The 27998-nt window shown below is 36.8% G+C and overlaps 3 protein-coding genes across 5 annotated transcripts; 2 read left to right on the top strand and 1 right to left on the bottom strand.

The window, feature by feature from the left end:
* Positions 1 to 536: 536 nt before the first annotated feature.
* On the bottom strand, positions 537 to 7887 carry LOC111781424 (probable UDP-3-O-acyl-N-acetylglucosamine deacetylase 2, mitochondrial). Of its 3 annotated transcripts, XM_023662004.1 has the most exons (9): positions 7746 to 7887; positions 7285 to 7593; positions 6352 to 6558; positions 5721 to 5822; positions 4202 to 4266; positions 3926 to 4070; positions 1659 to 1766; positions 849 to 939; positions 537 to 667 (listed from the first exon to the last, which is right to left on the bottom strand). In XM_023662004.1, exons 1-7 carry the CDS (start codon positions 7803 to 7805, stop codon positions 1713 to 1715), a joined length of 942 nt encoding a protein of 313 aa, XP_023517772.1. In that variant the 5' UTR covers positions 7806 to 7887; the 3' UTR covers positions 537 to 667; positions 849 to 939; positions 1659 to 1712. The 3 variants fall into 3 exon arrangements, with proteins under 3 accessions (XP_023517772.1, XP_023517764.1, XP_023517781.1); XM_023661996.1 differs by having other exon boundaries at positions 537 to 939; XM_023662013.1 differs by lacking the exons at positions 537 to 667; positions 849 to 939 and having other exon boundaries at positions 949 to 1766; positions 2491 to 4070.
* Positions 7888 to 8956: 1069 nt separating this feature from the next.
* On the top strand, positions 8957 to 16147 carry LOC111809292. Its single transcript, XM_023695738.1, has 8 exons — positions 8957 to 9035; positions 9162 to 9399; positions 10167 to 10612; positions 11975 to 12157; positions 12908 to 13015; positions 13122 to 13325; positions 13407 to 15262; positions 15342 to 16147. The coding sequence occupies exons 2-8, from the start codon at positions 9324 to 9326 to the stop codon at positions 15889 to 15891; spliced, it is 3423 nt and encodes a 1140-aa protein (XP_023551506.1). The 5' UTR covers positions 8957 to 9035; positions 9162 to 9323; the 3' UTR covers positions 15892 to 16147.
* Positions 16148 to 16605: 458 nt separating this feature from the next.
* LOC111795889 (nuclear pore complex protein NUP155) lies at positions 16606 to 27507 on the top strand. The gene is made up of 13 exons (XM_023678520.1): positions 16606 to 16978; positions 17455 to 17624; positions 18836 to 18962; positions 20495 to 20757; positions 21103 to 22750; positions 22850 to 23062; positions 23541 to 23788; positions 23887 to 24301; positions 24634 to 24839; positions 25554 to 25911; positions 26081 to 26299; positions 26449 to 26777; positions 27157 to 27507. The coding sequence occupies exons 1-13, from the start codon at positions 16820 to 16822 to the stop codon at positions 27272 to 27274; spliced, it is 4473 nt and encodes a 1490-aa protein (XP_023534288.1). The 5' UTR covers positions 16606 to 16819; the 3' UTR covers positions 27275 to 27507.
* The last annotated feature ends 491 nt before the right edge of the window (positions 27508 to 27998 follow it).

Below are 27998 nucleotides of genomic sequence, written 5' to 3'. Positions count from 1 at the left end.
TTATGATCTACTTCAAACATTTTATTCTATTTGATATTTAATTTTTTTTAAATAATACTTTCATTTTGATTGGCTCTACCAGAAAATGTTGCAGGATTGGCAGACGAGAGTGGATAATTGGTATTGGTTTAAATTATCTATGACACTGCTGCTGATATTATTTTATTCAGGTGGAGCACATTCAAATTCGTATTATTAGTTCATGAAAAGTAAAGATAAGAATAAATAAAAACACTTTATTAGGAGCTTCCTGTCATGCACATGAATTAACAGAAACCAATTTGTTTTTCTCTTCATATGTTTTATAATTTTCTCAACCATATTTAGAATAAGATCTTATTAGAGGGTTAAAATTGTTGAGATTAGATAATTTTGATTTAAAAGTTGATGAACTTTCATGAAATTAAAAGTTTAAGGTTACAATTAATACAACTCGACAAGTTTAGGAGTCTAAATTGATTTTTTCCAAAAAAAAAAAAAAAAAAAAAAATGTTAATGACAAGAAACAGAATAGCTAAAAGCTGAGAAACAAGATCGAAGTCGAAGAATATTTAACATCACTAGTCAATTTTAATCCGTATGGCCACGATTAACAGAGTTCAAGAAAACTCCCAGAGTGGATGTTCAAATTCAATATAGAGGACCATGAATCCTTCTCAGAGACAACCTACAATACAGAGGTACAATTTGCATCTACACTAATAACCTGGAGGGAAGTTTAGAATCTATCACCTAAAAGAGCCCAAGCCGTAAAAAATTAACCATGTTATTTTCTGACCATTTGTATTGACTCAGTCTAATAAATGATCAATAACATTATCATCAAAAAAACAATTATTGAAGTGTACCTTTCTTCACATGGCGATATCATCCTCCTCGATGAGCACACAATCGAGTTAAGAATAAATTAAGGAAGTTGTGGACTCCTTCAGAGAGTTCCTGAATCAAGCATATCAGCAAGATCTGAGATACTGCAACCTCTACACTTAATGACTGTATGAATACCACATTAGATTATTATGACCAACAAAGAGCAAAGAACTGGTTTCAATAAAACAGCAACTCATAAACTCCAGTGCACCATTCCTTGTCTGAGAGTTGAAAATCCTTCCCAAATCATGAGGTTGGAGAAGGATGATGTTGCAAATTAATGCAAGGTGTATGTATTTAGCTTATGAATCCAATGCATGTCCAACAGTTTCAAGGAATATGAAAAATTACGAAGTGTAGGGTCAACCACATAGGCTGCCACTGGATCAGCCAACTCTTCGTACACAGATTAAACCATCAGCAGGGTGAGTAATTTATACCATACAGACGTATGATCTGATCCAATTTTTTCTATCTATTCTTTCCATTTAGGCAAATTTATACTAGAAGATAAAAGCCAAGTAGTTATTCATCTATCCTGTTAAGGATTTACTAGAAAACAACATTAAGATGAAAACATAAATCAATCTTCACCTCATTTGGATTTGTGGCTTAAAAGAATACAAAAACTTCCTCCAACATACGATCTAGTATATGAAATTACTGCAATTGTGACGAATCCTATCCGTTGATCGTTCTTACAGATTTTACACAACTATTTTCCCAAATTACAGCAGAATGTTTCATCTGTCAAGCAACCGGAGGAGAAATTTCAAATACTTAATTACCTCAATTGCAGAATATGTTTACACTTCTGCAAGCAAAGACAGCTACTTGTCTACTCAAATGTTTTCCGATAAGCGGCGAACAAAATTGGCATGCATGGAATGACCACCCTGCATTGAGATATGAAAATTCAACAATCTTATTTACATCCCTGACCTTGAAGAATATGCACAGCTGTTAAAGACATTTACTTCTTCCCTCAAAGTCAGAGATTCAAAATTCCATCACCACGTTTATTGTACTAAAAGAAAACGCATGACCTCAAAGAATTCATTAACAAAGCATTTACTTGTTCCTTTTAAGCTTCCCAAGCATACACTCGCCAATCAAGACATGCCAACAAGTATAACTTGTTAAAAAAAAATTGTATCCAAAAGAACACAAAGAACATGATAAAATTTAAATGTATTCAAGTGACATGTACAAATGTGAATAACAGTAATTTATTTCCAACTGAAGGAAAAGAGCAGTCGTCCAAAGCCAGCAAGATGTACTACATGGGCTCCCTATTTTCTCCCCCTAGAAGTCCTCAAAGAATCACAAGTTGCGAATAGAGTTGTGGCTCATTTAGCATTGCATAGAATTCATTCAATTTCAAGCATAGTATTCATAAAATCTGTCAGGAGTGAGTACAACAGGGTATCTAAATATTGTTTTTTAGTGTATACTAATCTTCTCAAATTAAATCTTGGAGAGAGTCTCGTTTTTATTCTGAAAGTAATACCTCTTGCAACCTACGGACCCTATTTAAAGGCTACAAACCAGCCTTTGTTACTTAAATAACAATAATTGTCAAAACTAGTAACAACCAAAACGAAGACATTTATGATTTACCTTGGTAAAAAGACGACCTAAATAGGGATTGGTCAACTCATCAGGCTCATTCCTCTTTATTGGTCAAAAGAACTACCTTCCTTTGGATGAATCTTTGAGTAGCAAGATTAACCAAGGGAAAAAAAACCTTTAGAATTAACACAATGCTCCACTGTTCTTTTTTCTTGAGCAAAATGAAGATTAAAAACTTCCTAATGACAAGAAAGAAGACAAATAATATGTTCTTTAACTCTCTCCTATAGCTGCATCTCGACATTTTTAGCCACACAACTATGATAATCTACTCTTTCTTTAGCATCCACCAAAATCCGATCAAAACCAACTGACCGAGAATGGTCAATTTGTACAAAGGTTAGAAAGTTTCAGGACTCCAATTGACCAAAATTGACACGTCAGGGATGAGTGTTGGTTTGAGCCCAAAACAATGTCAGCCGACCAATTTGCACCCCCTAGTCAATTACGTCAGAAATTTGGACACATTTTCTTGAACTGGTATTTCCGATTTGATCCAACCTTTTATAGTGTCCATAATATTTCCCCAAATGACACATCATTTAAAACTCTCAACCCTCTACACAATCTGCTCAAATACAATCGTTTTAACAGTTCTCCCTAACAAAGAACATCACCAAATCCCTCTCGAACTTTTCAGCAGAAAAATTCAAGTAGTTCAAAAAAGCAATGCTCACATTTACATAACCTCCGTCTATATGTCCACCAGTCACAAAAACAACATTTGAATAACTAAGACAAGGATTTGCTATGGGAACTAAAGGTTCAAATGAGAAAGTCATGGCACACCCTCAAATAAGCACTTTTTAGATTTGATGCAGCTTCTGGAAACAAAGTGAAATGGCATAGTAGCAAAATGGATGTTAATTGAGGGCATGACATTAACAAATCACAACAAGGCAAGAACTTATTAGAGAACTAAAGAAACAATAGAATATATTTGATCGCCAAATTCATAAATTTCTATCATGTGATGCGCCAAGAGAAACTAAATACTAGGGTTCGTCATCAATATATACAAATATATACAAAAAGGGCAAGGGACAAAGAAAGACATAATAGAGCAAGGAGACTGAGAATATACCTTTCCCTTACACAAACACACACACATATTTGTAAGAAACAGAGATGTGTATGTCCATCAAGAGAAACCAAAAACAATCTGACGACAAGGGAGGGTTGAGATTACCCCCTCCAGAAGAGCTAATCAAGAAGAGTCTTTCAATTGTTAATAATCATCAAAAGATACCTGGCTCTTATAATGCAGGCAACAACATGCTTGAGGAATAAATAAAAGGTATCCACGTAATAAAAAAACAAAACAAGTTCAGATTGTGCTCCAACGAATTCTTATTATCTGATTGGTAGTGTAATCCTATATGTAATGACCACACATTAGAGAGGTAAATCACAAAGAACTTACCTTGTAAACCACTATGTGTGCCACCGGAAGCCCTTGACTGCCTAACCGTGCAAAAAGTGAGATATCACCAATGAAATCTAAAACCTTGTGGCGACAAGGTTCATCATGGAAACGCAATGGGGGATTGATCCAACCTTTACTGACACTGGAGTAGATAGGAAAAGGGGAACCAGGTTGACTAAAATATATTTTGTACTGTACATATCATATCAGAAAGAAGCCACTAAAATCAACCAGGAACTTGAAGATCGAAGATTTATGAATAAAGCAACAAACCTGCAAACTAAAGCATTTTCTATTGAGCCTCCTCTTATGAGCCCCATATTACGCATTTGCTCTACCTGTAAGGAAGTCAATTACACTGTTATTTATGCAAATGTGATATGCAGTAAGTATGTAATATGTATTGTTGATAAATACTGAATATTAAAGACCCAGAAAGTCTTCGAGGCTATGTAGCTTTCTCCAGTGCATCTCAAAAATTTGAAAATATTGTTTCAATATTTAATAGCGATTCAAAATGCAAGAATATATAATCCTAACTTTCCTTTTCCTTTTTCTTTTTCTTTTTTTCCCTCTTTTCCTTCTTTTCCTTCTTTTCGTTGTTTTTTTTTCTCTTTTTTCTCTTTTTTTTCTTTTTTTTATGGGGTGGGGGTTGTTAAATTACAAGTTTAGTACCGAGATGGTCTATACTATTTGGTTCCTAAACTTTGAGGTTTCCTGGTAGCTGCCAACTTTGGCCTAGGCATACCAAATTGGTTGCAGCCTAAAGACTAAAGAAGAGAATTCTCCAAGAATCTAAATTGGGATTTTTATTAGAATGAAAGATGTTCCATACATGAGGGGTGGACTCCCTATTTATGGGGAGGTAGTACATAAAAGGGCAGTATAAAGGATTGACAATCCTAAGATTAACCTAATTCTCCCTGCATCAAATACTTAAGAAAGAAGGAAAGCCCCCAACCACATACCCTATGAAGTATGCCCATCTACCAGACTTGATATGATCACAATTTAGACTTCAGACTTGACAATTGCCCCTATTAAAGCCTAAATGAAAAACGGAAAACCTTGGTCGTTGAGGCCAAATGCAAACATTTTTTAGAGACCAACAACATTCTCTTCAAACTTGATTTTCACAATTTTCTCATTTTGATTCAAATAATGATTCACACAATGGATTGGGTTAGCATACTGGTCAATGAAATGCGTCTGAATAAGTTTCTTGTATAATATACATCTCCAAACTCTAAATTTAATGTCGAATGAGAAAACATGCATAAATAAATTTTGCAGATAGGTATTGGGGAACGATTTCTTGGCTAAAATGGAAGAGATTGTAGATCCCCATAGACTCGAACTGGATGATACGTCGGCTGATCATAATTCAAATGGATTGAGAACTATTGACAATGGAGGTAATGATGGTGGAAATGTGGGCTTTCTCCACCATTCAGATTACAGACCTCTTCTCTTTTGCTCACATTCTTCTTCTTCATTAAACATGCATAAATTCTGATACCCTGCACCCCCCCCCCCCCCCCCCCCCCCCCCCCCCCCCCCCCCCCCCCCCCCCCCCCCCCCCCCCCCCCCCCCCCCCCCCCCCCCCCCCCCCCCCCCCCCCCCCCCCCCCCCCCCCCCCCCNCCCCCCCTGAAAAATATATATAACTTAAATAGATGGGTCAACATGTCTGTTACAGAACCCAACAATCATTTCAGTAAGAACCACTTCTTTTATGATGAAGTATCAACAGATTCACAAAACAAAAGTATTAGCTAACAAACTTAAACAAACCTCCTCGTAAATGCAAAAGGTTCTTGATGGAGCTATTTGCTCGGCATAGAACATATTGTCCAAAGGAGCAGTAGAAAACCATTGGCAGCCAATGCCAGGCACCTTGCACGTAAGAAATGTTCATAGATCATTCAATACCACTTGACAGTAAGATTCAACCGATAGTATTAAATCAATAGCCATAGTCTAGTTCCACCCATTATTTTGATATATCAACAGTAAACTTTCAGCCATTCGATAACATTTTGCAAAAAGAATTAATAACAAGCCCAATCTTTGACTTACTTTAACATATTCCCAATTCTAAGTAATATAAGAATATGGACTAATTAAGGGGAGTTTAGATGAAGACAGGCAAAGGCTATTTCAAAAATTGGCAGTACAACTTCCATGTCAAAATAGTAATAATGTCTAAATTTTATCATTTTTAAAGGATCTTTCTTAATCTCAATTAGGCTCTTGGTGGCAATGTCAAAGAATCAAACATATTACAGAAAGAAGTTTCTCAGAGAACTACTCTTGTTATATGAAGCTAATACAGAAATTGACACAAATAAATAAATAAAGAGGCGCAACATTTTCAATTCACACAGCATGCAGTAAATAACCATTTATAAAAAGATATTTGTACCTGAGGAAAGTCAATTCCATAAGTAATACGAACTGCTGAGGCTGGAAAAGCAACAAGATAACAGTCATTCCTCCACGCATAGACAGGTTGATTTACATATGGTGCCATTTTTTCACAGCAGTTGCCACGCTGGTCTATAGCCAACTTAAGACCAACCTCCTCTATTGCATCCACCCATTTACACGCAGATCCATCCAAAATTGGAACCTGAATATATATTATCAGAAACATTCTTCAACTAAGGGTACGCACAATATTGATATTAAAGCTAAAAAAACATAATCACTCAAATTTATTACACATAGAGACTAACTTTTCACATAGAAATTACAAATTTGATATTTAAATATTTGTGCCAAGTTTTGGATAAGAAACCGAGTATTAAACTATCAATGAAAACGGGAATGAACAAGAAAGAACCAAACCAATGGTGCATTCTTTGCAATGGTGCGTCAGAGTACCTAGAGCACATACTTTGTAGTTGAAAGTTTGCTACTGTAATTTGGGATCTCTTATNTTTTTTTTTTTTTTTTTTTTTTTTTTTTTTTTTTTTTTTTGAATTTTGAATTTTGGCGTTCACTTGCCTCAAAACCAAAGGTGTTGCTTTGCAATGGAGGAGGTGCTTTTCCACCCTCCATTTTGACTTTTACATTATTGACCACCTTACAGGGTTTTAACTAGAGAGAAACAGGAGAATTTTCAATGATGCTGAGACGTCCTGAAAAAAGGTTTGCTCGCCCCTTCTTTAATATTCACTTTTCTTGGTGAATACTGCTTTCTTTCAACATTTATAACGTACGTGTATATATATAACCAAAGGACAGTAGACTGAACAAATTATCACGGTTCCATTCATCCGGAGAAATTGATATAACACAAACTAGATTTTCGCGAATAATGAAAAAATGAATTCACAATGACGGTCACAAGTACCTCGACTTCACTGTCTTTAGCGTCTTCATTCGCTATCTCAATCCTACAATTGTCAACCCCCATGGCCTCCAGGGCAGAAAGCAAATGCTCAACAGTTCGAATTTTAAACCCATCCTTAGAGAGCGTCGTACAAAGAGACGACTCTTCAGCATAATCGATCGAGGCAGGAATGAAGTTGGACTTGAAATCAAAATACCTCCCTCTGCCTGCAAATTCCGGACATAACTTCACTTTCGAAACCTTCCCTGAATGCAGAGATATCCCACTCAGCTCCAGACATCCCGCCAAGGTTTGCTGGAACCTACCCGTCTTCATAACAAAAAAGACCAAGAAAGATCGAACTAGTAAGTACGAAAACTACATATAAACCACCTTCCATTCAATTGTTTTCAGCAGTTTTTTTGTTCTCGGAAAAGCGCCATTTCTATGGCGATCGACAGAGAGAGGGAGAGATAAAGTACCGGCGACCAAGATATTGACCTTGAGGATTTGAGGGCGTTGAGGGCAGTAGGAATGAGCATTGGCCGGTGGCGACGGTAACGGCCACACAGGGAACCGAAATAGGAAGAACGGCTGAGAAAGGCGTTGACGTCGGAGTTTCCACGGTGCATTTCTTAATTACCACCACCCATATATATATATATATATATATATATATAATTTACCGCTTAAAAAAAAAATTACTCGTCAAATTTATTTATTATTATTATTTTTATTTTTATTTTTATTTTTTTACATTTTCCAAACTTAAAACAAGGTAAATTTTTTTTAATATATACAAATCGAAAGTTATGATGTATTTATTAGTATGGTTTGACTCGACAAAATCGGAGTACCAGTTCGAACATGTTTTGCTAGATAAAATACATGTTCTAAATAAAAAGCACATATATTCGATCTATAAAGTAAGTCGTTAGTTAATTGAACGGACGTGACACAAGCTTGTATCGACTATGCAGTGTTCTCCTCTATGATTGTATTTGTTTAATATACATATTTAGTCTCAAAACTTTGATGATCGTATTTATTTGATGTTTAATACTCGTTTCAACAAGCTCATGACGTTCAAATTATTATTTAAACGTTTTTATAACATGTATAAACTAAACAAATGAACAATTATGAGTAGCACAATATAGCACGACATGCTATAAATATAGATATTATAAAGGTTATAAATATCTAGTATGAGAGTAAATATATTTTTCCGTCCAATGGTCTATAGTAACCTACTTAATAGGCATATTTATATTTTAAAATGCATATGGACGATATTAATGTATAACCAAATAAAAAATTAACCAACATATTTAAAAAAACTGAAATTAATTTAAATCCGAGATAGGTATTAATATGATTTATTAAATATAATATATTAATGTGAAAATTGATTAAGTTAGTAAGCTTGATTTTATTTTTTATTTTAACTGCATTATTATAATTAGAAATAATTATTTTATTTAAATGTTTATATCGGTCCATGAAAAAATATTTATTAAAGTGAAGTATTTAGTAAAGATTTAAACTTTAAATTTTGGATTTAGTAAGTTTTTAATCCATTTAATTAACAAATTGTTGAATTTTTTAAAATTAAAATTTCATAAAATTATTTAAATTTTTTTAAGACTAAATATAAATATCAAAATTTCGATGGTGGATGAAATTGTTAATTAATTTTTATCATGCTTCAAAACCGAGCAACATCTCTGTGGTGTCGCCGCCGGCCGGGAGTGCCTCCGCGTTACAACAAGGTCACTAGTTTCTATCTTTTTTCGCCTCTTTGCTTTTCGCCGCTGCAAATTTTGGTCGGACTTGGTGGTTGATTGGCTCATTGAGAGCTTACTTAACCTAAGTGATTTTCTGCTTTATCATTGTAGTTCAACAATCATTGTTTGGTAAGGCTCGAAGTTTGAAGATTTGGGTACCGAATTTAGCGTTTTTTTTTTATTCGCTGGGACTATTTGGTGATGCTTTCGTAAAGGGGGTCTGGGGCGTCGGAGTGCACGTGTGACTGCTATTGGTTTGAGTATTTGCATCACATGGAGAGAAATGCTGCAGCTTGTGCTATGGAATGGAGTATTGAGCTGGAGAAGGCTCTTCGTTCAAAGAAACCAGGTTCGTCAATTGTCTGACTGATCTATGTTCTCTAATTTCAAACGAAAATTACTAGGCTAGCTTCTAAAAAAGGGAGAGAGAAAAGAAACGATGGTTAGGAATCACGGCTCTTCACAATGGTATGATATTGTCCACTTTGAGCATAAGCTCTTGTGACTTTGCTTTGAGCTTCCCCAAACGACCTCGTACCAATAGTGATGTATTCCTTACTTATAAACCCATTATAATTTCCTAAATTAGCCAATGTGGGACTCCCCCAACATTCCTCAATAATCCTCCCCTCGAACAAAGTACACTATAGAGCCTCTCCTGAGGCCTATGGAGCCCTCGAACAAAGTACACCCTTTGTTCGACACCTGAGTCACTTTTGACTACACCTTTGAGGCTCACAACTTCTTTGTTCGACATTTGAGGATTCTATTGACATGGCTAAGTTAAGGGCATGACTTTGATACCATGTTAGGAATCACGACTCTCCACAATGGTACGATATTGTCTATTTTGAGCATAAGGTCTCGTGGCTTTGCTTTGGGCTTCCCAAAAGGCCTCATACCAATGGAGATGTATTCCTTACTTATAAACCTAAACCCATGATCATTCCCTAAATTAGCCAACGTGGGACTCCCTCCCAACCATCCTCAATAGTACTGACACAAAAGCTGCTTGTCAATTGAACTAAAAACAACATTGGTGCCTAGTTTGGGGTTGGAGCACAGTAATAGCATGTCTTAATGAAATACAATACTTGTAATTTGTGGTTTATTCAGGTCGGGCTGTTGAAGCTATACTAAAGATTGGATCTCGACTTCAGCAATGGAGTAGAGAGCCAGAGCCAAATATAGCAGTATATAATATGTTTGACCTTGTTACTTGGGAGGATAGGCTATTTTCCAACACTATTCTCCTACGGCTTGCCGATGCGTTTAAGTCTGATGACAAACATATTAGAGTTGCAGTTGTTAAGGTATTCTTATCTGAGCTCAATAGCCGTGACAGGACAAAAAGTAAACAATACCAAGGGGTTCTTTCAAAGGCCAGAGTGCAAAACCACCATGAATTACTGACTCGAGTAAAGGTTGTTCTTGGTGGAGGGGATCCTGAGGCTAGGGCTCTAGCTTTGATTCTATTAGGATGTTGGGCACATTTTGCAGAAGGCAGTGCCCAGATACGTTATATGATACTTTCTAGCATGCTATCTTCTCATATTTCGGAGGTCAGTGCTGTATACATTTTATTTTCTTCTCAAAATTTAATCTTTTATGACAATTTTAGTTTATGTTGTCCAACTGGGTTCAGTATATAAATTCCCTTATGATGAAAGAATGTTTAAGAAAAGCTTTCATTTCCTCAATAAGAGTTTCGTATCTGGCATTGTATCATTATGTAATGAACCTAACTCGAAATCGTTCTTATGGGTATGCACCATGTGAGGAAAAGTAATCCATACTCAATGTACTTATAACACACACAAGGTCCTGCATAAAAACCATGGTGCCGTTGGATGATGCATACAGTATTTCCATGTTATCATGATATACATTCTCTACGAGGCTAGCATACATAATCATGACATTTCTAACTTACTTATAACATATGTTTCAACTCATGGTGCCTCGAGAATCATACACATATTCATAAGATTTACATGCATGGAAGTACCATACATCAAATAAAACATACATAGTTATATCATTATCATATATCACGTAATAAACAAGTATGATACAATAATTTCATCCAACCAGCCCATAGGCATCCCAATAGGAAGTCCACTTATAGTTTTAGGTTTACTTGATGCTCCTAAGCTTGCCTTGGCTGAATATTCTTAGGTTTAGCTTCACGTAATCCAATTTTACCTACAATATTCCTTCCACTCAGAAAATTGAGTTTTGAGCCTATTTGTGGAGCCAAATCCTTTAACTATCCTTAAATCAGTGCTAAATATTATTAGTGGTCCAAAACAGTAGTTGTACGGACATTTTTGGGCTTAATTTGGTCAAAAGCACTCCCGGAATGATCGAAAACGATTCAAACTAGCCAACCGAAACAAGAAAGCCAACCAAATATTCTTTTTCTCAACTATAACACGTATGCCCTGGACTTGGAAGCAAATTCATCTTCTTGATTGAGAATAAGTTTCATAAATAATTTATAGAAGGGTTTTGGGGTAGAGACTGGATTGTTTGTTTAGTGGACTCATTCCTCGACAAAACTAGCAGTAAGCTAAAACGTAGTTCATAGAGGCCAAAATAATTTTAATTATAGTATTTAGAAAATTGTTGTGGATGCTCTCAAGGAAAAATCAGTTACCTTAACCTACCAAATCTTGTACCGTCGTTAACAATTTCGTTTAAGGTTTAGCATTGCTTTATTGTGTGTTGTGTTTTATTAGTGGATTATTAGGAAATTTAACGAAGTGTATGTAAAGCCAAACCCAATTTTATGTATTCTGGACATTCCTGTTTAAGAGGAGATTCCTTCTCCATCCTATACACTATAATTGCATGATTTCTTAATAAACCTATCTACACAAAATTTTGAACATATTTTAAAGTAAGGATATCCTCTTTTACAGGTTAAAGCATCTATATTTGCTGCAGCATGCATTAGTCAGTTAGCAGATGACTTTGCGCAAGTCTTCTTAGCGATTTTGGTTAATATAATGACTTCTACTACATCATTGGCCATCAAAATGGCTGGAGCTCGAGTGTTCGCGAAATTGGGATGCTCACATTCAATGGCCAAAACGGCTTACAAGGTTATGCTCATCTTTTGATTTATTTTGAATTCAAATAGAGTGCAGAGTCTTTGAGATGATAAATTGATCATTAAGTCTTAACTTGGCCTTGAAAAAGGTGGTACGTCTTATTGTTTTGTAATACTATGTCATATTGAAGTCGAGGGTGCGTAAAGTTGGCTTTGGTCAATGATGTAAGCTCAGCAAATTGCTCCGCTTCTCCTTAATAGTTAATATGAAGAACCAAAGTGGGACATCCAATTCTACAGCCTTCTTGTATTAAAACATATGGATACTAACTTTGACACTGAAACGTACTTCAGATTGTATCTCGACTTTGGCTATGGAGAAAATATTAATGGTAAATCCAATATTACATGGACTGGAACAGTGTGCTGTATTGTTATTGAATTTCGGAGTTACTTTTCTATGGTTGATGCTCATTTATCTTTGAACTTCATCAGCCAGATAATTTTAAATTGCTTCTCTGACCGTCCATCTTATGAGTCCATTCTTGTCTTGTTAGTTTGTTGTACTATTTTGTACCTCTCTCGAGGGTCCAAGATTGCTTCGTCGAATGGGCTGGCCTTTTAGAGAGCAGTAGAATGTTGGGTTTGCTCTGCCTTGGTGTGATAGGGGGGGAGAGGAATTGATGAAGAAATGTCGGAATATGCATGAAGCGACCAATTTTTTCAAGAATCTGCATGCATAAAAAAATATTACTGTGCTGATTATGACTTGACATGGTTTTTAACTATCTAATTATTGTAGGCTGGACTTGAGCTCGCCTCAGACCCTAGTGAAGAGGATTTTTTGGTTGCAATGTTATTTTCTCTATCCAAACTGGCTTCGAAGTCGGTATTTATTAGTTCTGAGCAGGTAACTATTCTTCTTAGATGGTGGTTGCTTTTGGACCCATTGTAGGATTTTGATCTTCTTAATCATAGTAGGAATATTATTACTTGTTTATGATGTCCCGATGCAGGTGAAATTGCTTTGCTCGTTTCTTAGCGACAAAAAGTCTGTGCGTGTGCAAGAAACATCTTTAAGATGTTTGCGTTTTATTTTCATGAAAGGAGAATGCCCGTTTACTGATATGGAATCTGTGGTCAGAATTTTAGTTGATGCACTGGATGAACCCATGCTAACGACTACGTCACATTGTGACGTTCTACGGCTGTTGCGAAAGGTCATTCCTGAGCTTAAATGGATGAACTCATGTTTAAGTTTTGATCTTGAAATATGTTGAATCACGATGGATAAGTTGCAGATTATTTTCTACGTACGGCCAAACCCGTCTTTTTTGGATGCAAATGAATACTCTAAACTGGTAAAAGCTGTGGAGAGTGCAGCCCAATCTCGAGTGAAGTTAAAGAGCCTCCTCGCCGTCCGTTTATTGGTGGATTTATCATTACAGCTTTCTGGAAAAATGGAAGTTGAATCAGGAGTTAGTTCATTCTCTTTGTTGCCAGAACAGGTTATTTCACTAATCATGGATCAAATTACATCATTGTTAGTAGATCTTTCTCAGTTAAATTCTGAAGTGTTTCAAGAAATTAAAGGGCTGCTAAACCTTCTCCTGCTCATTGTTAGAGAACATTCAGATCTGTGGACTTTTCTTTTGGAGAAAATTTGTTTTACTGTTGAATTAATTATGAATATGCATGAAGGTGTCTTGGATAGGCAGCAAATAGATATGGACGTTGAAGGCGACAAGAAAAATGATATTAGCTTGAGATTTGCATTCATTCTATATGGATTTATGGCAATCTGCGTCGGTCATCTGGGTCAAGTTGTCGGTATCACCTCTGAAATATTTGACAAGGTGAAACTATTGGTCAAGAGCGTATGCGAAGGCGTTTTGTTTAGTAGCTATTCCTTGCTATTGAACTGTAAATTCATTTTGAGTTGTAGGATAACTGAGGATTTTAGGATCTGCAATAACGACGGGTTCCCACGTTTCACTTTTTGTGAAAAATTGACCGAAAACGAGATTTTTACTCTTCAGTGTGCAAAGAAGTTGCTAAAAAATGGGGATGAATGGCCCGCTTACAAGGCGGGGAGACACGCAGCATGTCATGGATCGTGGTTTGCTGCTACCTTGATTTTTGGCCATTTATCTTCAAAGGTTCGCTCCGGTTTCTTCGAACACTGGTTGAAATCATTGTTTCAGTTTGCTCTTGCGGAAAGAAAAATCCAGTTACTATTGTTACCACAATATGGTTCTGGCTTGATAAACTGGTTAGAGCAGGAAACAGTTCTAAACTTGTTCTCCACTGAAGAACAGATAAAACATCATCATGCTGGGAGTATCTCTGAGGGCATTTACTATGACAAGCTTTTGGAGGCCTACCAGTGTCTTTGCTCGTCAGGTGAGGCCTTAAAATCTTCGGTCGACACACCCGTTCAAGCATTTTGTTTCCAGAGATGGTTTTTGTCGTTAAGAGCTAAGATGTTAGGAACTGTAGGGAGCATAGTGAAGCTGTTGCTAAACGTTCCATATTGTAAAAGTATCGACTACGGCAAGCTTGCGACAAATGATACCGCTGCTATACATGAAACTGTGAAAGAATTTAGTAAATTATCATTAACGTTCGAGAGGTTGTCCCACGAATTCGACCTCATCGGTACAACTTTTATTGGAATGGACACCGAGAATTTGAACGTTATTTCAGCCCTTGCACTGAATTGCTCTCTGTTGGCCTTCTGTACTGGTTTTGCCTTTCGTGTTCCGAATTTGGGTACGTCTCTTTTAACTGAAAATGTGGATGACTTCAGAACATTACGTTCTGTACTCATTCGAAATCTGATTGGCAGGCTGTGGTTGGTAGATCGTGAAACGAGTAAACAGCTTACAGAGCTTTTCGACGCCACTGGAGGACCAAATAACTGTTCGCATTTGCTTTCGAGAAACAAAATATTAGACGTGGGGTACGAAGTAAGAGGTATCTCGACTCTCTGTCGATATGCTGTTTCTGAGGTCATCCGTTCGCAAAGCAAATCAAATGGAATGGATGAGGGGACAGTGCTTCAAGTTATGGAGGATGGCATGCAGTTTTTATCAAACATTCTTATGCAGTGGATGAGCATTCCATTCCGAGTGCCCAAGTGCTTCTTTTGTGTAAGGTATACTCGGTAGCTTTCTCTGCTGCCATTTTCTTTTACCTCATAGATTAGTTATTCAGTAACTGACTTCAAATTTCAGGCCTTGCATTGGCTCTGAACTCTACGCCACGACCGATGCTCGTAAACTGGATGGAATATCCATCCCGTTCGGCTTCCACCTATCGTTAAACCTTTGTCTTCAACTGAAAAACATTCCGCCGAATACATCGGTTCGAATCACCAGGATGTACTGCATTTTGTATTGTGGTTTGTCCTTCCAGGAACTGAATCACAACGAGCAAAAACAGCAGGCCTATGAAGCATGGGAAGACGACGACATCGTAGAAATGCAAAACAAACTGTTGCATTACGTGACAGAGTCGAGCAAAAACGAGGCGTGTATCAGCAAGGGGAAAACATCGAGTTCTTGCAGAACTGAGAGGGTGGTTCAAGCATTTGTGAAGTTTGAATCCAATGAGAAAGGGCAAGGATTCTCAAATTGCTTGCTTGATGTGTCTCGTTTTCCTGTAGGTAGCTATAGAATCAAATGGTATAGCTGTTGTGTTGACAGTGAGGGGTGCCTTTGGAGCCTTCTCCCTTTGAGTCCTGGACCATTGTTCACAATCCATCAACTTCCATCAGCTGGGTGATTTTTCATTTGGCTCTCACCCATTCATATATCTACCTCACAGCAGAATCTCCAATATTTCGACTCGAACTTGGAGTTGCTTTTAGCGGGTCGGGTTATTGGCCTGCAAATCCGTTTTGTTGCCACACTGTTCTTTCGCCAAGCGCTCGGCCTAAACTTTTAATTTTATCAAATTATACTCCAAAGTTAGATAAATGTTGTAATTTTAACTCTTAACGAGTTATTGCTCTAAATGTCGTTGTTTATCTTTTCTAATTTGTTCGATGAGTTATAAAATATGTGTACAGTATGAAATTGATATAAAATTTTTAAAAAAATGGGTATATTTATGCATAAAGTTGCTTTATTAAAATTAAATTACGGATTAGCGAATTTAAATCAAAGGTAAAAAATGAAATACGGTCGAGTAATCAATCTCAAAAGACGGTGGGTTCTTGTGACCTTGTTTTTTCGATTGATCGAGGAAGAGAGCTGAATTGACCGAGCAGACAAAAAAATGATTTAAAACTTTTTAAACTATAAGTAAATAAGTACTCTTTAAAACCTATAACTAAAAAAAAAAAGAAAAAAAACCGCCGAATCACCAATAAAATAATTAGGAACCGGGTTGCAAAGAACTGCGTCGTATAATTGTATTGTATCATGAGCCTGGTTGGACCGATGGGATAAACCGGGTTCACAAGGCTCCGAATTAAATTACCCTTATTTCCCCGCCACTGCCAACCCGCTCAAAAACCCTACCTCAGGTGCTCAAACACTCTCTAGCTCTCTTCTGTATTTTGATTTCCGAACGTTTGAGTTGTACAGAAACCAAGGGATATACTACTATGCTACACTGATTCAAATTTTGTACTCCTTCTACCTCGAATCCCAGAGCGTTTCTGCACCCAATTCCGCTCCCCAAATTTTGTTTTAGGGTTCCACACAAGATGACAATGGAGGAGGACGTCGTGCTGCGCGACGTCACCAATGCTGGCGTTGTCATCAGCGACCGCATTTCTAGAGAAGTTGCCACTCAACTTGATCTTGAGGAAGCGCTGGAAGCTTCCAGATACGCTAGCGATCCGTATACAACCCACCCTAGAGAGGTAACTGTTGATGCTCGAGGTTTTTTTTTATTATTTTTTTTTTATTTTTTTTATTTTTATGGATAAATGCATTAACGAATGGTGGTTTGTGGTTTTGATAATACACTGTTTTTTCGTTTAGTAGTTTGTTCTCTTTTCGGCACGTGATATTTGTGGGCTTCTTTTGTTCTACGTCAAAACAAGTTTTAAAAGTTGATATTTTTCTCAATGGAAGTCTCTAGCAATTTCTGCATGAATTTGACTAGATGTTGACTAAAAATTCGTTTAAAAGTTAGTGTATGTTTAGTATTATAGTGATTTTTTAAAACATTTGTTTGGTCTTACAATCACCAAATTTTATTATTATTGTTGAAGTTTTGATATTTCCAAGAAATGTTTACATTGCATCTTCCATTAGTAGCCTTGTCGGGTTGTTTACTTGGTTGAATTGAGAAATTGTATTAAACATGGCATCATGTTCATTACTTCTTTTATAGTGGCCCCCTCTGGTGGAAGTGGTAGATACTTGGGAGTTGCCTCAAGTGCTTATAGAAAGATATAATGCCGCCGGCGGGGAAGGAACTGCCTTATGTGGAATATTTCCGGAAATACGAAGAGCTTGGGCATCTGTTGATAATTCTTTATTTCTTTGGCGATTTGACAAGTGGTGAGTATAACTTGGCGGTGTTAGATAATATAATTCCATCATTAATGGGTATTTTGAAATCTAATTGTGATCCATGATATCGTTTGTTGCACTTGGATGTCTTCTTGTCATTGTTAACATTAATGCGTTTGCAACTGTGATGATTTTGCAGTTAATGTTTCATCAATTGACTTTTCATATCCAAAGAATCAATTATTTTGAAGTGTTGAAACCTTGTTACTTAAATATTTTTAAAGAGCTATGTGTTTTGAGGTAGGAAAATTGATATTCTTCTCCATATTAGAGTGGAAAAATTGTGATAAAGTTATTTTTCTCGGATAAAATGAAAATTGGAACCGGAGCAACCAATTTGAAGTATTTTTCAATCCAATCCAAGCCAACCTATGAACCCATTAGTCACCTAGCAACCTAAGGTTTGTGTTGGCACATTAATGGGCAAGCATTGTGAATTAGTCACGTGTGTGAGAGAGAAAGTCCTCAAGGAACGCTATACAATTGTGTTTTTGCCTTGAAATATCACAATTACAACCATGCTACTATTTTTTTTTTTCTTATTAAAAACCCTTTATTAATACCTTAATAAGCATTCCTGACATTTCTTAGTATAGGACTTAGGGAGAAAGAGTTCAAGTTATGATAGTCGCTTACATAGGATTTGACATCATTTGGTTTGGGCATATGGCCTTCTTTTGTAAATTCGTACATCAATACAAAAAAAAAAAAAAAATCTTATCTGAGAAAAATAATGTCCTAAGAGTTTCCTTGACAACCAAATATAGTAGATTATATGGTTGTTTTGTGAGAATAGTCAAGATGCACACAAACTGGTCTAAATGCTCATGGATATTAAGAAGTCCAAATCTTCCCTGTGAATACTCTATTAGGTCGGTCATAGTTTGACCAAATAACACGAATTGGAAGCTTCATGTACTTCTACTGTTAATTTCTCTAACACAGTAGTAGCAGTCCTATAAAAAAGCCTATCTGGAAGCTGTTCACATGTTAAATAAATGCTGTTGAGAGTTTTATTGATTTCACTCCACCAATTGCAAACTATGAAATGCGTATTTCATTTGGCAAACAACAGAAGTATATAATTTACAAATTGAAAGTAGATTGTTAGGTGTTTATTGAATACTTTTCATCGAAGCTTTGCTACCTTGTCAACTTATGGTGTTTTTTTTATTACTTTACCACTTCATGTTGGTCAGGGATGGTCAATGTCCTGAGTTTAATGTGGAGGAGCAAGCCATCTGTGCCGTTGGCCTCACCAAATCCAAGCCTGGTGTTTTTGTTGAAGCAATACAATATCTTTTAATTCTAGCTACGCCAGCAGAGGTAATAATTTCCCTACAGCAATTCTCTCCTTTGCCTGTTACTTTTATCTTTTAGACTCTAATTGATTGATTATGCAGAACGCAAAATTAGTCAAAAACTAGCACATAGGATGTTTTCTTTGGACTTTCCCTGTTGCGTTGACATATCCATAGCCTCCATCAAGACAAAGAATTTTACTTTTCGGGGACCTTTCTGATTTCAAGTAGCTTTGGTAAGGTTCTTGCCCAAGGTGGTGTCTTTAGGCAGTGCGTGGTTAGAACCAGGATTTTCAAGAAAAAAAAACCAGAACTCTGGAAGCTTCGGTCCTTAAAGTTACTCTGTTGAATTGGTTGGGTTTCTGTATCATATCAACCTCTTCCTGACCATCCCAGCCCTGATTAAATTTTTTTTGGAAGGCAGTATATTTTACAGTTTAGGAAACAAATACTTGAAAGGTCATTCATTTAACAAATTCCAGTGGTTCTTCCAAATGTTAAATGCTGCTGCCCCTACTAGGCTTGCATAAGGGAAGCTCCACATTTTTCCACTCACAGAGCCAGCATTTTTTTATAAACTAAAAAAACTCATTCTTAAAATTTTTATTGGCTAGAGCTTTTTGGCACAATGTCTATTCTTGCTTAGAGAAGGTCCATATCTTTTTAGATAAAATGGGCATGTTTCTCTTTGTAATTGGCGCCAAGACATCCATTAGCTGGGGAAAGATCAACATCGTGCAGTTTAAACAGATCATTTACAGTTTGGTGTATTGAGAAATATGGTGCATCTTTTTCAAAATTATTTTCCATGGGTTGAAACTTTTAACGTAGTTTAGGTTTGTCCACATTGTAAAGTTTCTTTTTCTATATCATATTTTACAGTGGGGTCCAAATGCTTTACTACGGGCATATATGCTGTATTTGTTTTCAAGCTCACTCATTGTCCCAACGTCTCACATGACTAAATCACATGAAATTAGTAGTACTGCTGCCACTAAATTGAGGACCTTCAATGTATCGAATCCACCTGTTTTCTTCTCATTTATTGATGTGTTATTTTGTGGAGCTTAAGAAAGTAAAAGAAAATGTTGAACCTATTTGGTATAGACATGCATTCTACTTTTTGCAGTGTGTCTTTCCAAAATGGCATATGACACATGAAAGAAAGTCTCTGATCACCCTTCGTTGGCTTAGAAAACCCACTCCCATTGATAAATGAAGGCAATAAAAAGCCAACTTAAAAAAACCATTAACTAAATATATAAAAACACAACGAAATGAGGTATTGCACTTGTTTGGTTTTATTTTCAAGCTTGTTTTGTGAACTTTATTGGTAGATAGATATTGTTGAGATGCATAGAAAATGCTCATCATTTTTCTTTCTCTGACTTGTTTGGTTTGTCTCATCATCTAATGGTATCTTTCACTGAGCTTAAGGTGAATACAATTCTGTTTACTGCTGAAGTCCCAAAGTTTCCTTAACGGCTTTGATTTCTCCCTAGATTTGTCTTTTGTCAATAGTTTCTATGTTTTTTCACAGCATCTTTTTGTTACCAGTTGATTCTTGTAGGAGTATGCTCTTCTGGTGGTGTTGATGGTACGGATCCGTATGCAGAGATTTCACTCCAGCCTTTGCCAGAGTATACTATAACATCAGATGGAGTCACTATGACCTGCATCACTTGTACTGACAAAGGACGAATTTTTTTGGCTGGCCGTGATGCCAACATTTATGAACTTCATTACACTTCTGGTTCTGGTTGGCAAAAGCGTTGTCGTAAAATTTGCCTTACTTCTGGTTTAGGAAGTGTGATATCAAGGTATCCAGTGGAATTAAATTCATAAAAGTTTATAAGCGCAGTCCCCTTTTTTGTGGTTTTACATTTGTGTATTTTGCTTGTTTGTGATTTCAAGTAATGATTTTAATTTTTAAATTTCTTTTATTAATAAATTTGTATAGCTGGACACTCGGTCTCTCTTTCTTTTGCATTCTTGTTCGGAAAAGGATTGTTTTACACATCAAATTACTACAGCGGACAATTAGTGCTGTGTTTATCTGAATAAGTTTACTGTGTAATGAAAATGCTCGCAGCATTTTACTTCTTTTGTTGTACCTGAATTTTCTAGGTTTCTACACTAACCTATAAGCACCTGGTAACTTTCAGATGGGTTGTGCCAAATGTATTCAAGTTTGGAGCTGTTGATCCCATTGTTGAAATGATCTATGATAGTGAAAGATGCATTTTATATGCAAGAACTGAGGAAATGAAAGTTCAAGTATTTGTGTTGGGACCCAATGGTGATGGACCGCTTAAGAAAGTAGCAGAAGAAAGAAATCTGATCAATCAGAGAAATGGAATGTATGGAAGTAGACAGTCAAAAGGACCTAGAACTATGAATCGGTCGGTAATGCCATCTATTGTCTGCATGTCACTCTTATCTACAGTTGAATCGAAGTCATTGCACCTTCTAGCAGTTCTATCAGATGGTAGAAGAATGTATTTGACTACTTCACCATCAAACGGAAACTTGGGTGCATATAATTCCAGCCATCAGACACCAAGTTGTTTAAAAGTCGTGGCTACAAGGCCTTCTCCTCCTCTAGGTGTTGGTGGGGGTCTTACATTTGGTGCCAACTCTGTTTCTGGTAGACCTCAAAATGAAGAGCTGTTGTCAAAGGTCGAGACAGCATTTTACTCTGCTGGAAATCTAGTCCTCTCTGATTCATCACCACCAACTGTATCTTCCCTTCTCCTTGTTAGCAAGGATCCGGCAGCACAATCCTCCATGTCTGGTACTTCGTCCTTAAATGCAAGGACTTCTTTTGCTTTAAGGGAAACTGTTTCTTCTCTTCCTGTTGAAGGTCGAATGCTTTTTGTAGCAGATGTTTTACCCTTACCAGATGCTGCAGCCACTATGCAGTCTTTATATTCACAGATTGAATTTGGGGTGTCGGATTTCCCAGATGAGCATAGTGAAAAAGCAGTTGGAAAACTGTGGGCAAGAGGAGATCTATCTACCCAACACATATTACCTAGGAGGAGACTTGTTGTATTCAGTACCATGGGCATGATGGAGATAGCTTTCAACAGGCCTGTAGATATTTTGAGAAGGTTGTTTGAGTCTAATTCGCCAAGATCAATTTTAGAAGACTTCTTCAAAAGGTTCGGAGCTGGTGAAGCAGCTGCCATGTGTCTAATGTTGGCTTCAAGGATTGTCCATTGTGAAAGTCTCATAACCAATGTCATTGCAGACAAGGCAGGTGAAGCTTTTGAGGATCCGAGAATAGTTGGAATGCCTCAACTTGGAGGCAGTACTGCCTTGTCAGACTCAAGAACTGCTGCTGGTGGGTTTAGCATGGGTCAGGTTGCTCAGGAGGCTGTGCCAGTTTTTTCAGGTGCACATGAAGGACTTTGCTTATGCTCATCAAGATTGCTTTTTCCACTCTGGGAACTTCCTGTCGTGGCGGTTAAAGGTATCTCAGATTCCGCAAATACTTCACACAATGGACTAGTTGCATGTAGACTTTCTGCTGGAGCCATGCAAATCCTTGAGAACAAGCTCCGTGCTCTTGAGAAGTTCCTAAGGTCGAGAAGGAACCAGCGAAGAGGTCTTTACGGTTGTGTAGCTGGCTTGGGAGATGTTACAGGTTCAATTCTTTATGGTACTGGTTCAGATCTTGTTTCTAGTGATCGGAATATGGTGAAAAGCATTTTTGGTACATACTCAAGAAACATGGAATCTGCTGGGACTGGAGCTTCTAATAAAAGGCAGAGATTACCTTACAGCCCTGCTGAGTTGGCAGCCATGGAGGTAGTTTAAATTTGCAGGAACGAATATTGATGCCTTTTCTTCCTAGGATATGCATTCACTTTATTCTTTTTTCATGATTTTATGCTTGTTGTACTGCAGGTTAGGGCAATGGAATGTATCAGGCAGCTGCTGCTGAGATCTGCTGAAGCTTTATTTTTGCTTCAGCTTCTTTCTCAACACCACTTAACACGCTTGGTTCAGGGCTTAGATGATAGTTTTAGGCAGGCAATAGCTCAATTGACTTTTAATCAGCTTGTTTGTTCAGCAGAGGGCGATAATCTGACTACAAGACTTATATCTTCTCTAATGCAGGTGAATGGCTTTGTTTCTAGTTCAAAATGGAAGTAACTATTAATTTAGCACACATAAGTTGCCAGCATAAATTTCATGTTCCTCTTGTTTATTAATGTTTTTTAATAAAGAAACAAGAACTCTGGAGGCTTCTTCCTTTGAATCTTCTATTAGGAGTACAAGAAGCTGACAGGCTGTAGAATAAACATGACATATATATCATTTTCCTGCTCATTTTATTTCCTCTTCTGGGCTTTTGCTTCCATTTTTTAATTTATTATTATTTTGTTGTGAATTTACTCCTTTAATATTTGTTATTATTTTTCACTGTGATTATCCTTTTGAGGCTTCTTTGTTTTGTGCTGGCATTTGTTTTTTGAATGCCTCCACATAAGCATTCCTATTAATTTAGGCCTTATTTTAAGATAGAAATAGAAATGCATATTTTGTATCTCACTTCAGGCCAGATTCCTTGAATTGACGTGTTTATCTGTGCCAGTACTATACTGGTCCTGATGGCAGGGGAACTGTAGATGACATTAGTGGGAGATTAAGGGAAGGCTGTCCAAGCTACTTTAAAGAGTCTGACTATAAATTTTTCTTAGCCGTGGAGTGTCTGGAGAGAGCTGCTGTAACTCTTGACCCAATGGAGAAAGAGAATCTTGCTAGGGAAGCCTTTAATTGTCTGAGTAAAATTCCAGAGTCTGCGGATTTACGAACTGTATGCAAACGCTTTGAGGATTTAAGGTCAGTTTATTTTCAGACTTATTGCTATTGCTGATACAAGTGTGTTGGGTGGCATTTTATTAATTTGATGCGAGACTTAACATGAGTGGCCATTCCAGATTCTATGAAGCTGTAGTTCGTTTGCCTCTGCAGAAGGCCCAGGCTCTTGACCCTGCAGGCAATGCTTTCAATGATCAAATTGATTTGGCTGCTCGAGAACGCGCACTTTCTGAGCGTGAGCAATGCTATGAGATTATTATAAGTGCTCTACGTTCACTAAAAGGTGATGTCTCACTGAAGGAATTTGGGTCTCCTATGAAGCCTGCTGCTTCAAGGTCCATTCCTGATATGGCATCACGTAGTAAATATATATGCCAGATTGTTCAGCTTGGAGTTCAATCCCCGGACAAAATTTTCCATGGTTACTTGTATCGGTCGATGATTGATTTGGGGCTTGACAATGAATTGTTAGAATATGGGGGACCAGATTTGGTACCGTTCCTTCAAAATGCTGGACGGCATCCTATACAAGAGGTTTAATTTTTATTCTCATGTTATTTAGCTTTCATTTGTATGTGTGATATTGATGGTTGAGATTATATAATGGACATCAAATAAACTGTCCAATCAAGATGCTGAAATTTTCATTATTATCCATGATATGGTAGAAATGGACATATACATTTAATAACCAGGGAAAAAGTTACAAGTTCAAAATTGCTTAAAATTATCGACTTAGAACTGACTATTCCACACCAGTTTCTTGACTATGAAATGTTGCAGAGTTGAACACTCAATTTTGCAATTCTCTGTTCTAGATATTTATTGGTTTGACATAGTTTTCACATTTCTATTACATGGTTTAGGTTCGAGCTGTCTCAGCTTTAACAGCTGGGGCTTCTCCAATTGGCCAGTCTGGAGCAGTTGGCGCATCAAATGAAGCCAAATTTTTTGATCTCTTAGCTCGCTACTATGTTATGAAGCGGCAACATTTGCTTGCTGCTCATGTGCTGCTAAGATTAGCTGGTAGACGCTCTTCTGATCCTGGGGATGTTCCTACTTTGGAGGAGAGGTATAAATTCCTAATGTTTACTTCTTCTTTTGAACTACCATTGTTAACTATATAAATCTATTTAGATTCTTGATAAGAGCATAGTTCCATGTAAACATGTTGCATTGACAATAAATATGGTCTAGAAATACAGAGTATTTTCATTGNACCAAACTAATATCCTTCAATAAAATAAACTAATTAACTATAACTAAATTAATATCATTTAATAAAAAGGAAGGCTCCTAACCTCTCTCCAAATAACATAATATAGCGTGAAACTAAATCTAAACATTTTTATTTTTCTGTTTGTTTTTGTCCATGCAAGAGAGATATTTGGGGGAAAGAGAGGTGAGAAATTAGTGGAGAGAGGGGATGGGTTACTTTATTTTCTTTTAACTTTTTTTTATTATTTATTCCGATTACTTATATCAGGTTGTAGCTATTAATGCTATAAATGAAAGATAGCTTTTCCTTCTCGAGAAAGATGAGGAATTAGAGAGAAAATTATTGTGTAGTAGTGCATATCGTGTAAAATATGTTGTTGGTTGTGGTTGGTTTGTGTCCTTTCGAGATCTACATGTTTTGTTAGACTGCTACAATTCCAAGTTAACCTTTGATTTTTTTATCTTGTCCAATTTTGAGATTCCTTGAAACTATTGTCTTGGCATGAAAGAGTTTTTCTTGGAGAAATCTCGGTTATGTACCTTTTTTTAAGGGACTTGTTGTCTTCAGGTGCCAATACTTGAGCAATGCAGTTTTACAAGCAAAGAATGCAAACAGTAGCAAGGGGTTGGCAACTTCTACCCCTGATACCTTAGACAATGGATTGCTTGAACAGCTTGAAGGGAAACTTGCTGTTCTTCGTTTCCAGATGAAAATTAAGGAGGAACTGGAGGCTTTAGCTTCAAGAATAGAAGCCGTGCCAAGTACATCTGATTCAGTCCAAAATGAAATGATCCCAGATAATGATTTGGTTGCTAATTCCAGTATTGCAAATACAGCTCGGCAAAAGGCCCAAGAGCTCTCATTAGAGTTAAAGACTATAACTCAGCTATATAATGAATATGCCGTTCCATTTGAGCTATGGGAGGTGACTATTTCGTCTTTCTTACTTCATTGAATTTGAGGATTTGATTTTCTGTTTCTCTCTGTGTTTACTCTTTAATTGATCCAAAATCAAGTTCGCTTTATGGATTCCTATGTTCAATTGTTGTTCTTTATTCTGTTTGATGATGGATTTTTCTGCTTGCGGTTTTCAGATATGTTTGGAAATGTTGTACTTCGCAAACTATTCTTCTGATGACAATACTAGTATTGTCAGAGAAACTTGGGCTCGATTAATTGACCAAGCTCTTTCTACTGGTGGCATCGCTGAAGCTTGTTCAGTACTTAAAAGGGTTGGCTTCCACATTTACCCCGGCGATGGAGCTGGAATACCTTTGGAGTCTCTTTGTCTTCACCTTGAGAAGGCTGCATTGGTATGGTTGTGTGCGTTGAAGTAAAGACATTTTTTTATGATATTTTGTGATGATTGATTATAAATAATTGCATAAAATATTCGTTAATTTTTTCTATTCACGATGTTATTGTTATTGCCACAGTACTTATAATATTTGTCTTTATACAGGAGAGATTAGATTCAGGTGTTGAATCTGTTGGGAACGATGATGTTGCAAGAGCCCTCGTTGCTGTTTGCAAGGGTGCAACTGAGCCCGTATTGAATGCTTATGATCAATTGCTGTTGAATGGTGCAATGCTGCCCTCACCCAAACTCAGGTTACGCCTCCTCCAATCTGTGTTAGTGGTACTCCATGAGTGGGCTATGTCCATATCTTCACAGACTATGGGTAGAAGTGCAACTGCAGCATCTCTGGTTCTTGTTGGAAATTACTCTTTGGATCAAATAGCTATTGCCAACCAAGGGGTTCGGGACAAGATAGCCAGTGCTGCAAACAGGTCAGTTTCATGTTTTTCCCTCGCTTGTTGATACTCACTTTGTTTTATGAAAGTTTCCTTGGAAATTGAATCTTAATTGTCAAATTTCTGATTTGAGTTTTACTTTGCAATACTCCACTTTAAGATGTGGTCATACATACTATGACAAATTACAAGTAATTGGTTTTCTTTGAAGATTTAAATTACTTAAAAAAATTTATTATTATTATTTTCATAATTGGGGTGTGGGCCTGTTACGTGGGTGACCCATCCTGCTAACTCTCGGCGTGGCTACAAGGATTTACTAGTAGATTTTTAACTGATCTAATTGATGTCTTAGCATAAAGAAAATATTCAGGTTATGTGTGTGTTAGCCTTACCTCTTGAACTTTTGTAACAGATATATGACTGAGGTTCGTAGGTTAGCCCTTCCACAAAACCAAACTGAGGCTGTCTATCGAGGCTTTAAGGAGCTTGAAGAGTCACTAGTTAGTTCCTTTTCTTTTAGTCAATTTTGATTTATATAATCTTTGTTGTTGTACCAAATGTTTGAGGCTTCAATTGATTTTTTCAAGATGCAAGGGTAGATTTTTCATGGCTGAAGTAGCTTCTGTAACCCTATACTTGATGCTGCAATGTAATATTATCAAAAGGTAGTTAATGATGCAGTGTAATGTTGAATAATAGAAACTTCTTACTTGTGTTGGCGTGTTGATGCATGTAAAGCTATCATAACTGTCGCTTTGGTTCACTGCTCATGGTATAATTAGATGCACTAATGTATTTACAGGTAAATGGTTTCGTCACATATAATAAACGGAGGATAACACTATATCTTATGTTTTTTCCTAATTATAGACCTCATCACTTTCTTTACTTGAGGTATATCTGGTGTTACTTTAGTACACAGGTAACTGGCCCGGACATCAACGATGAAAGTCAATTATGACCGTTGATGGTGTCACGGTTGCTGCACATCCTGCTGGAAAATGATAGCCTTCGTAATGCCTTTGTAAGGGGGTAAATATGTGCTACATCCATAGTTGTTATCATTCCTATTTATCATATTTGTGTCTGCAAGTTTGCACCATTCTAAATGCCTGGTAAGGTCATGCATTTTAGTAGAGTAGCTGTAATGATCACCCTTGAGAACTTTAGGAGATGTAATTTTATTCAGATTTTTGGATTTGGAGGTAAATTTCCATGTACGGTTATTCCATTATTAGCGATGTTTTTAAGAGC

The sequence above is a fragment of the Cucurbita pepo genome, chromosome LG01 (assembly GCF_002806865.2).
Source record: "Cucurbita pepo subsp. pepo cultivar mu-cu-16 chromosome LG01, ASM280686v2, whole genome shotgun sequence".
In the NCBI taxonomy this organism is placed as follows: domain Eukaryota; kingdom Viridiplantae; phylum Streptophyta; class Magnoliopsida; order Cucurbitales; family Cucurbitaceae; genus Cucurbita; species Cucurbita pepo.
The sequence above is the reverse complement of the archived record's forward strand: the minus strand, read 5'-3'. Positions and strand labels throughout refer to the sequence as shown.

Bases quoted from the DNA above. Each gene is read 5' to 3' on its own strand.
- LOC111781424 (XM_023661996.1), bottom strand. From the start codon at position 7,805: ATGCTCATTCCTACTGCCCTCAACGCCCTCAAATCCTCAAGGTCAATA. The intron at 7,594-7,745 runs GTACTTTATCTC...TTTGTTATGAAG, and splicing joins GGTCAATATCTTGGTCGCCG to ACGGGTAGGTTCCAGCAAAC. The intron at 4,071-4,201 runs GTTTGTTGCTTT...TATCTACTCCAG, and splicing joins GAAAATGCTTTAGTTTGCAG to TGTCAGTAAAGGTTGGATCA.
- LOC111809292 (XM_023695738.1), top strand. From the start codon at position 9,324: ATGGAGAGAAATGCTGCAGCTTGTGCTATGGAATGGAGTATTGAGCTG. The intron at 9,400-10,166 runs GTTCGTCAATTG...TGGTTTATTCAG, and splicing joins TCTTCGTTCAAAGAAACCAG to GTCGGGCTGTTGAAGCTATA. The intron at 12,158-12,907 runs GTTATGCTCATC...TAATTATTGTAG, and splicing joins TGGCCAAAACGGCTTACAAG to GCTGGACTTGAGCTCGCCTC.
- LOC111795889 (XM_023678520.1), top strand. From the start codon at position 16,820: ATGACAATGGAGGAGGACGTCGTGCTGCGCGACGTCACCAATGCTGGC. The intron at 16,979-17,454 runs GTAACTGTTGAT...CTTCTTTTATAG, and splicing joins ATACAACCCACCCTAGAGAG to TGGCCCCCTCTGGTGGAAGT. The intron at 24,302-24,633 runs GTTTAATTTTTA...TACATGGTTTAG, and splicing joins GACGGCATCCTATACAAGAG to GTTCGAGCTGTCTCAGCTTT.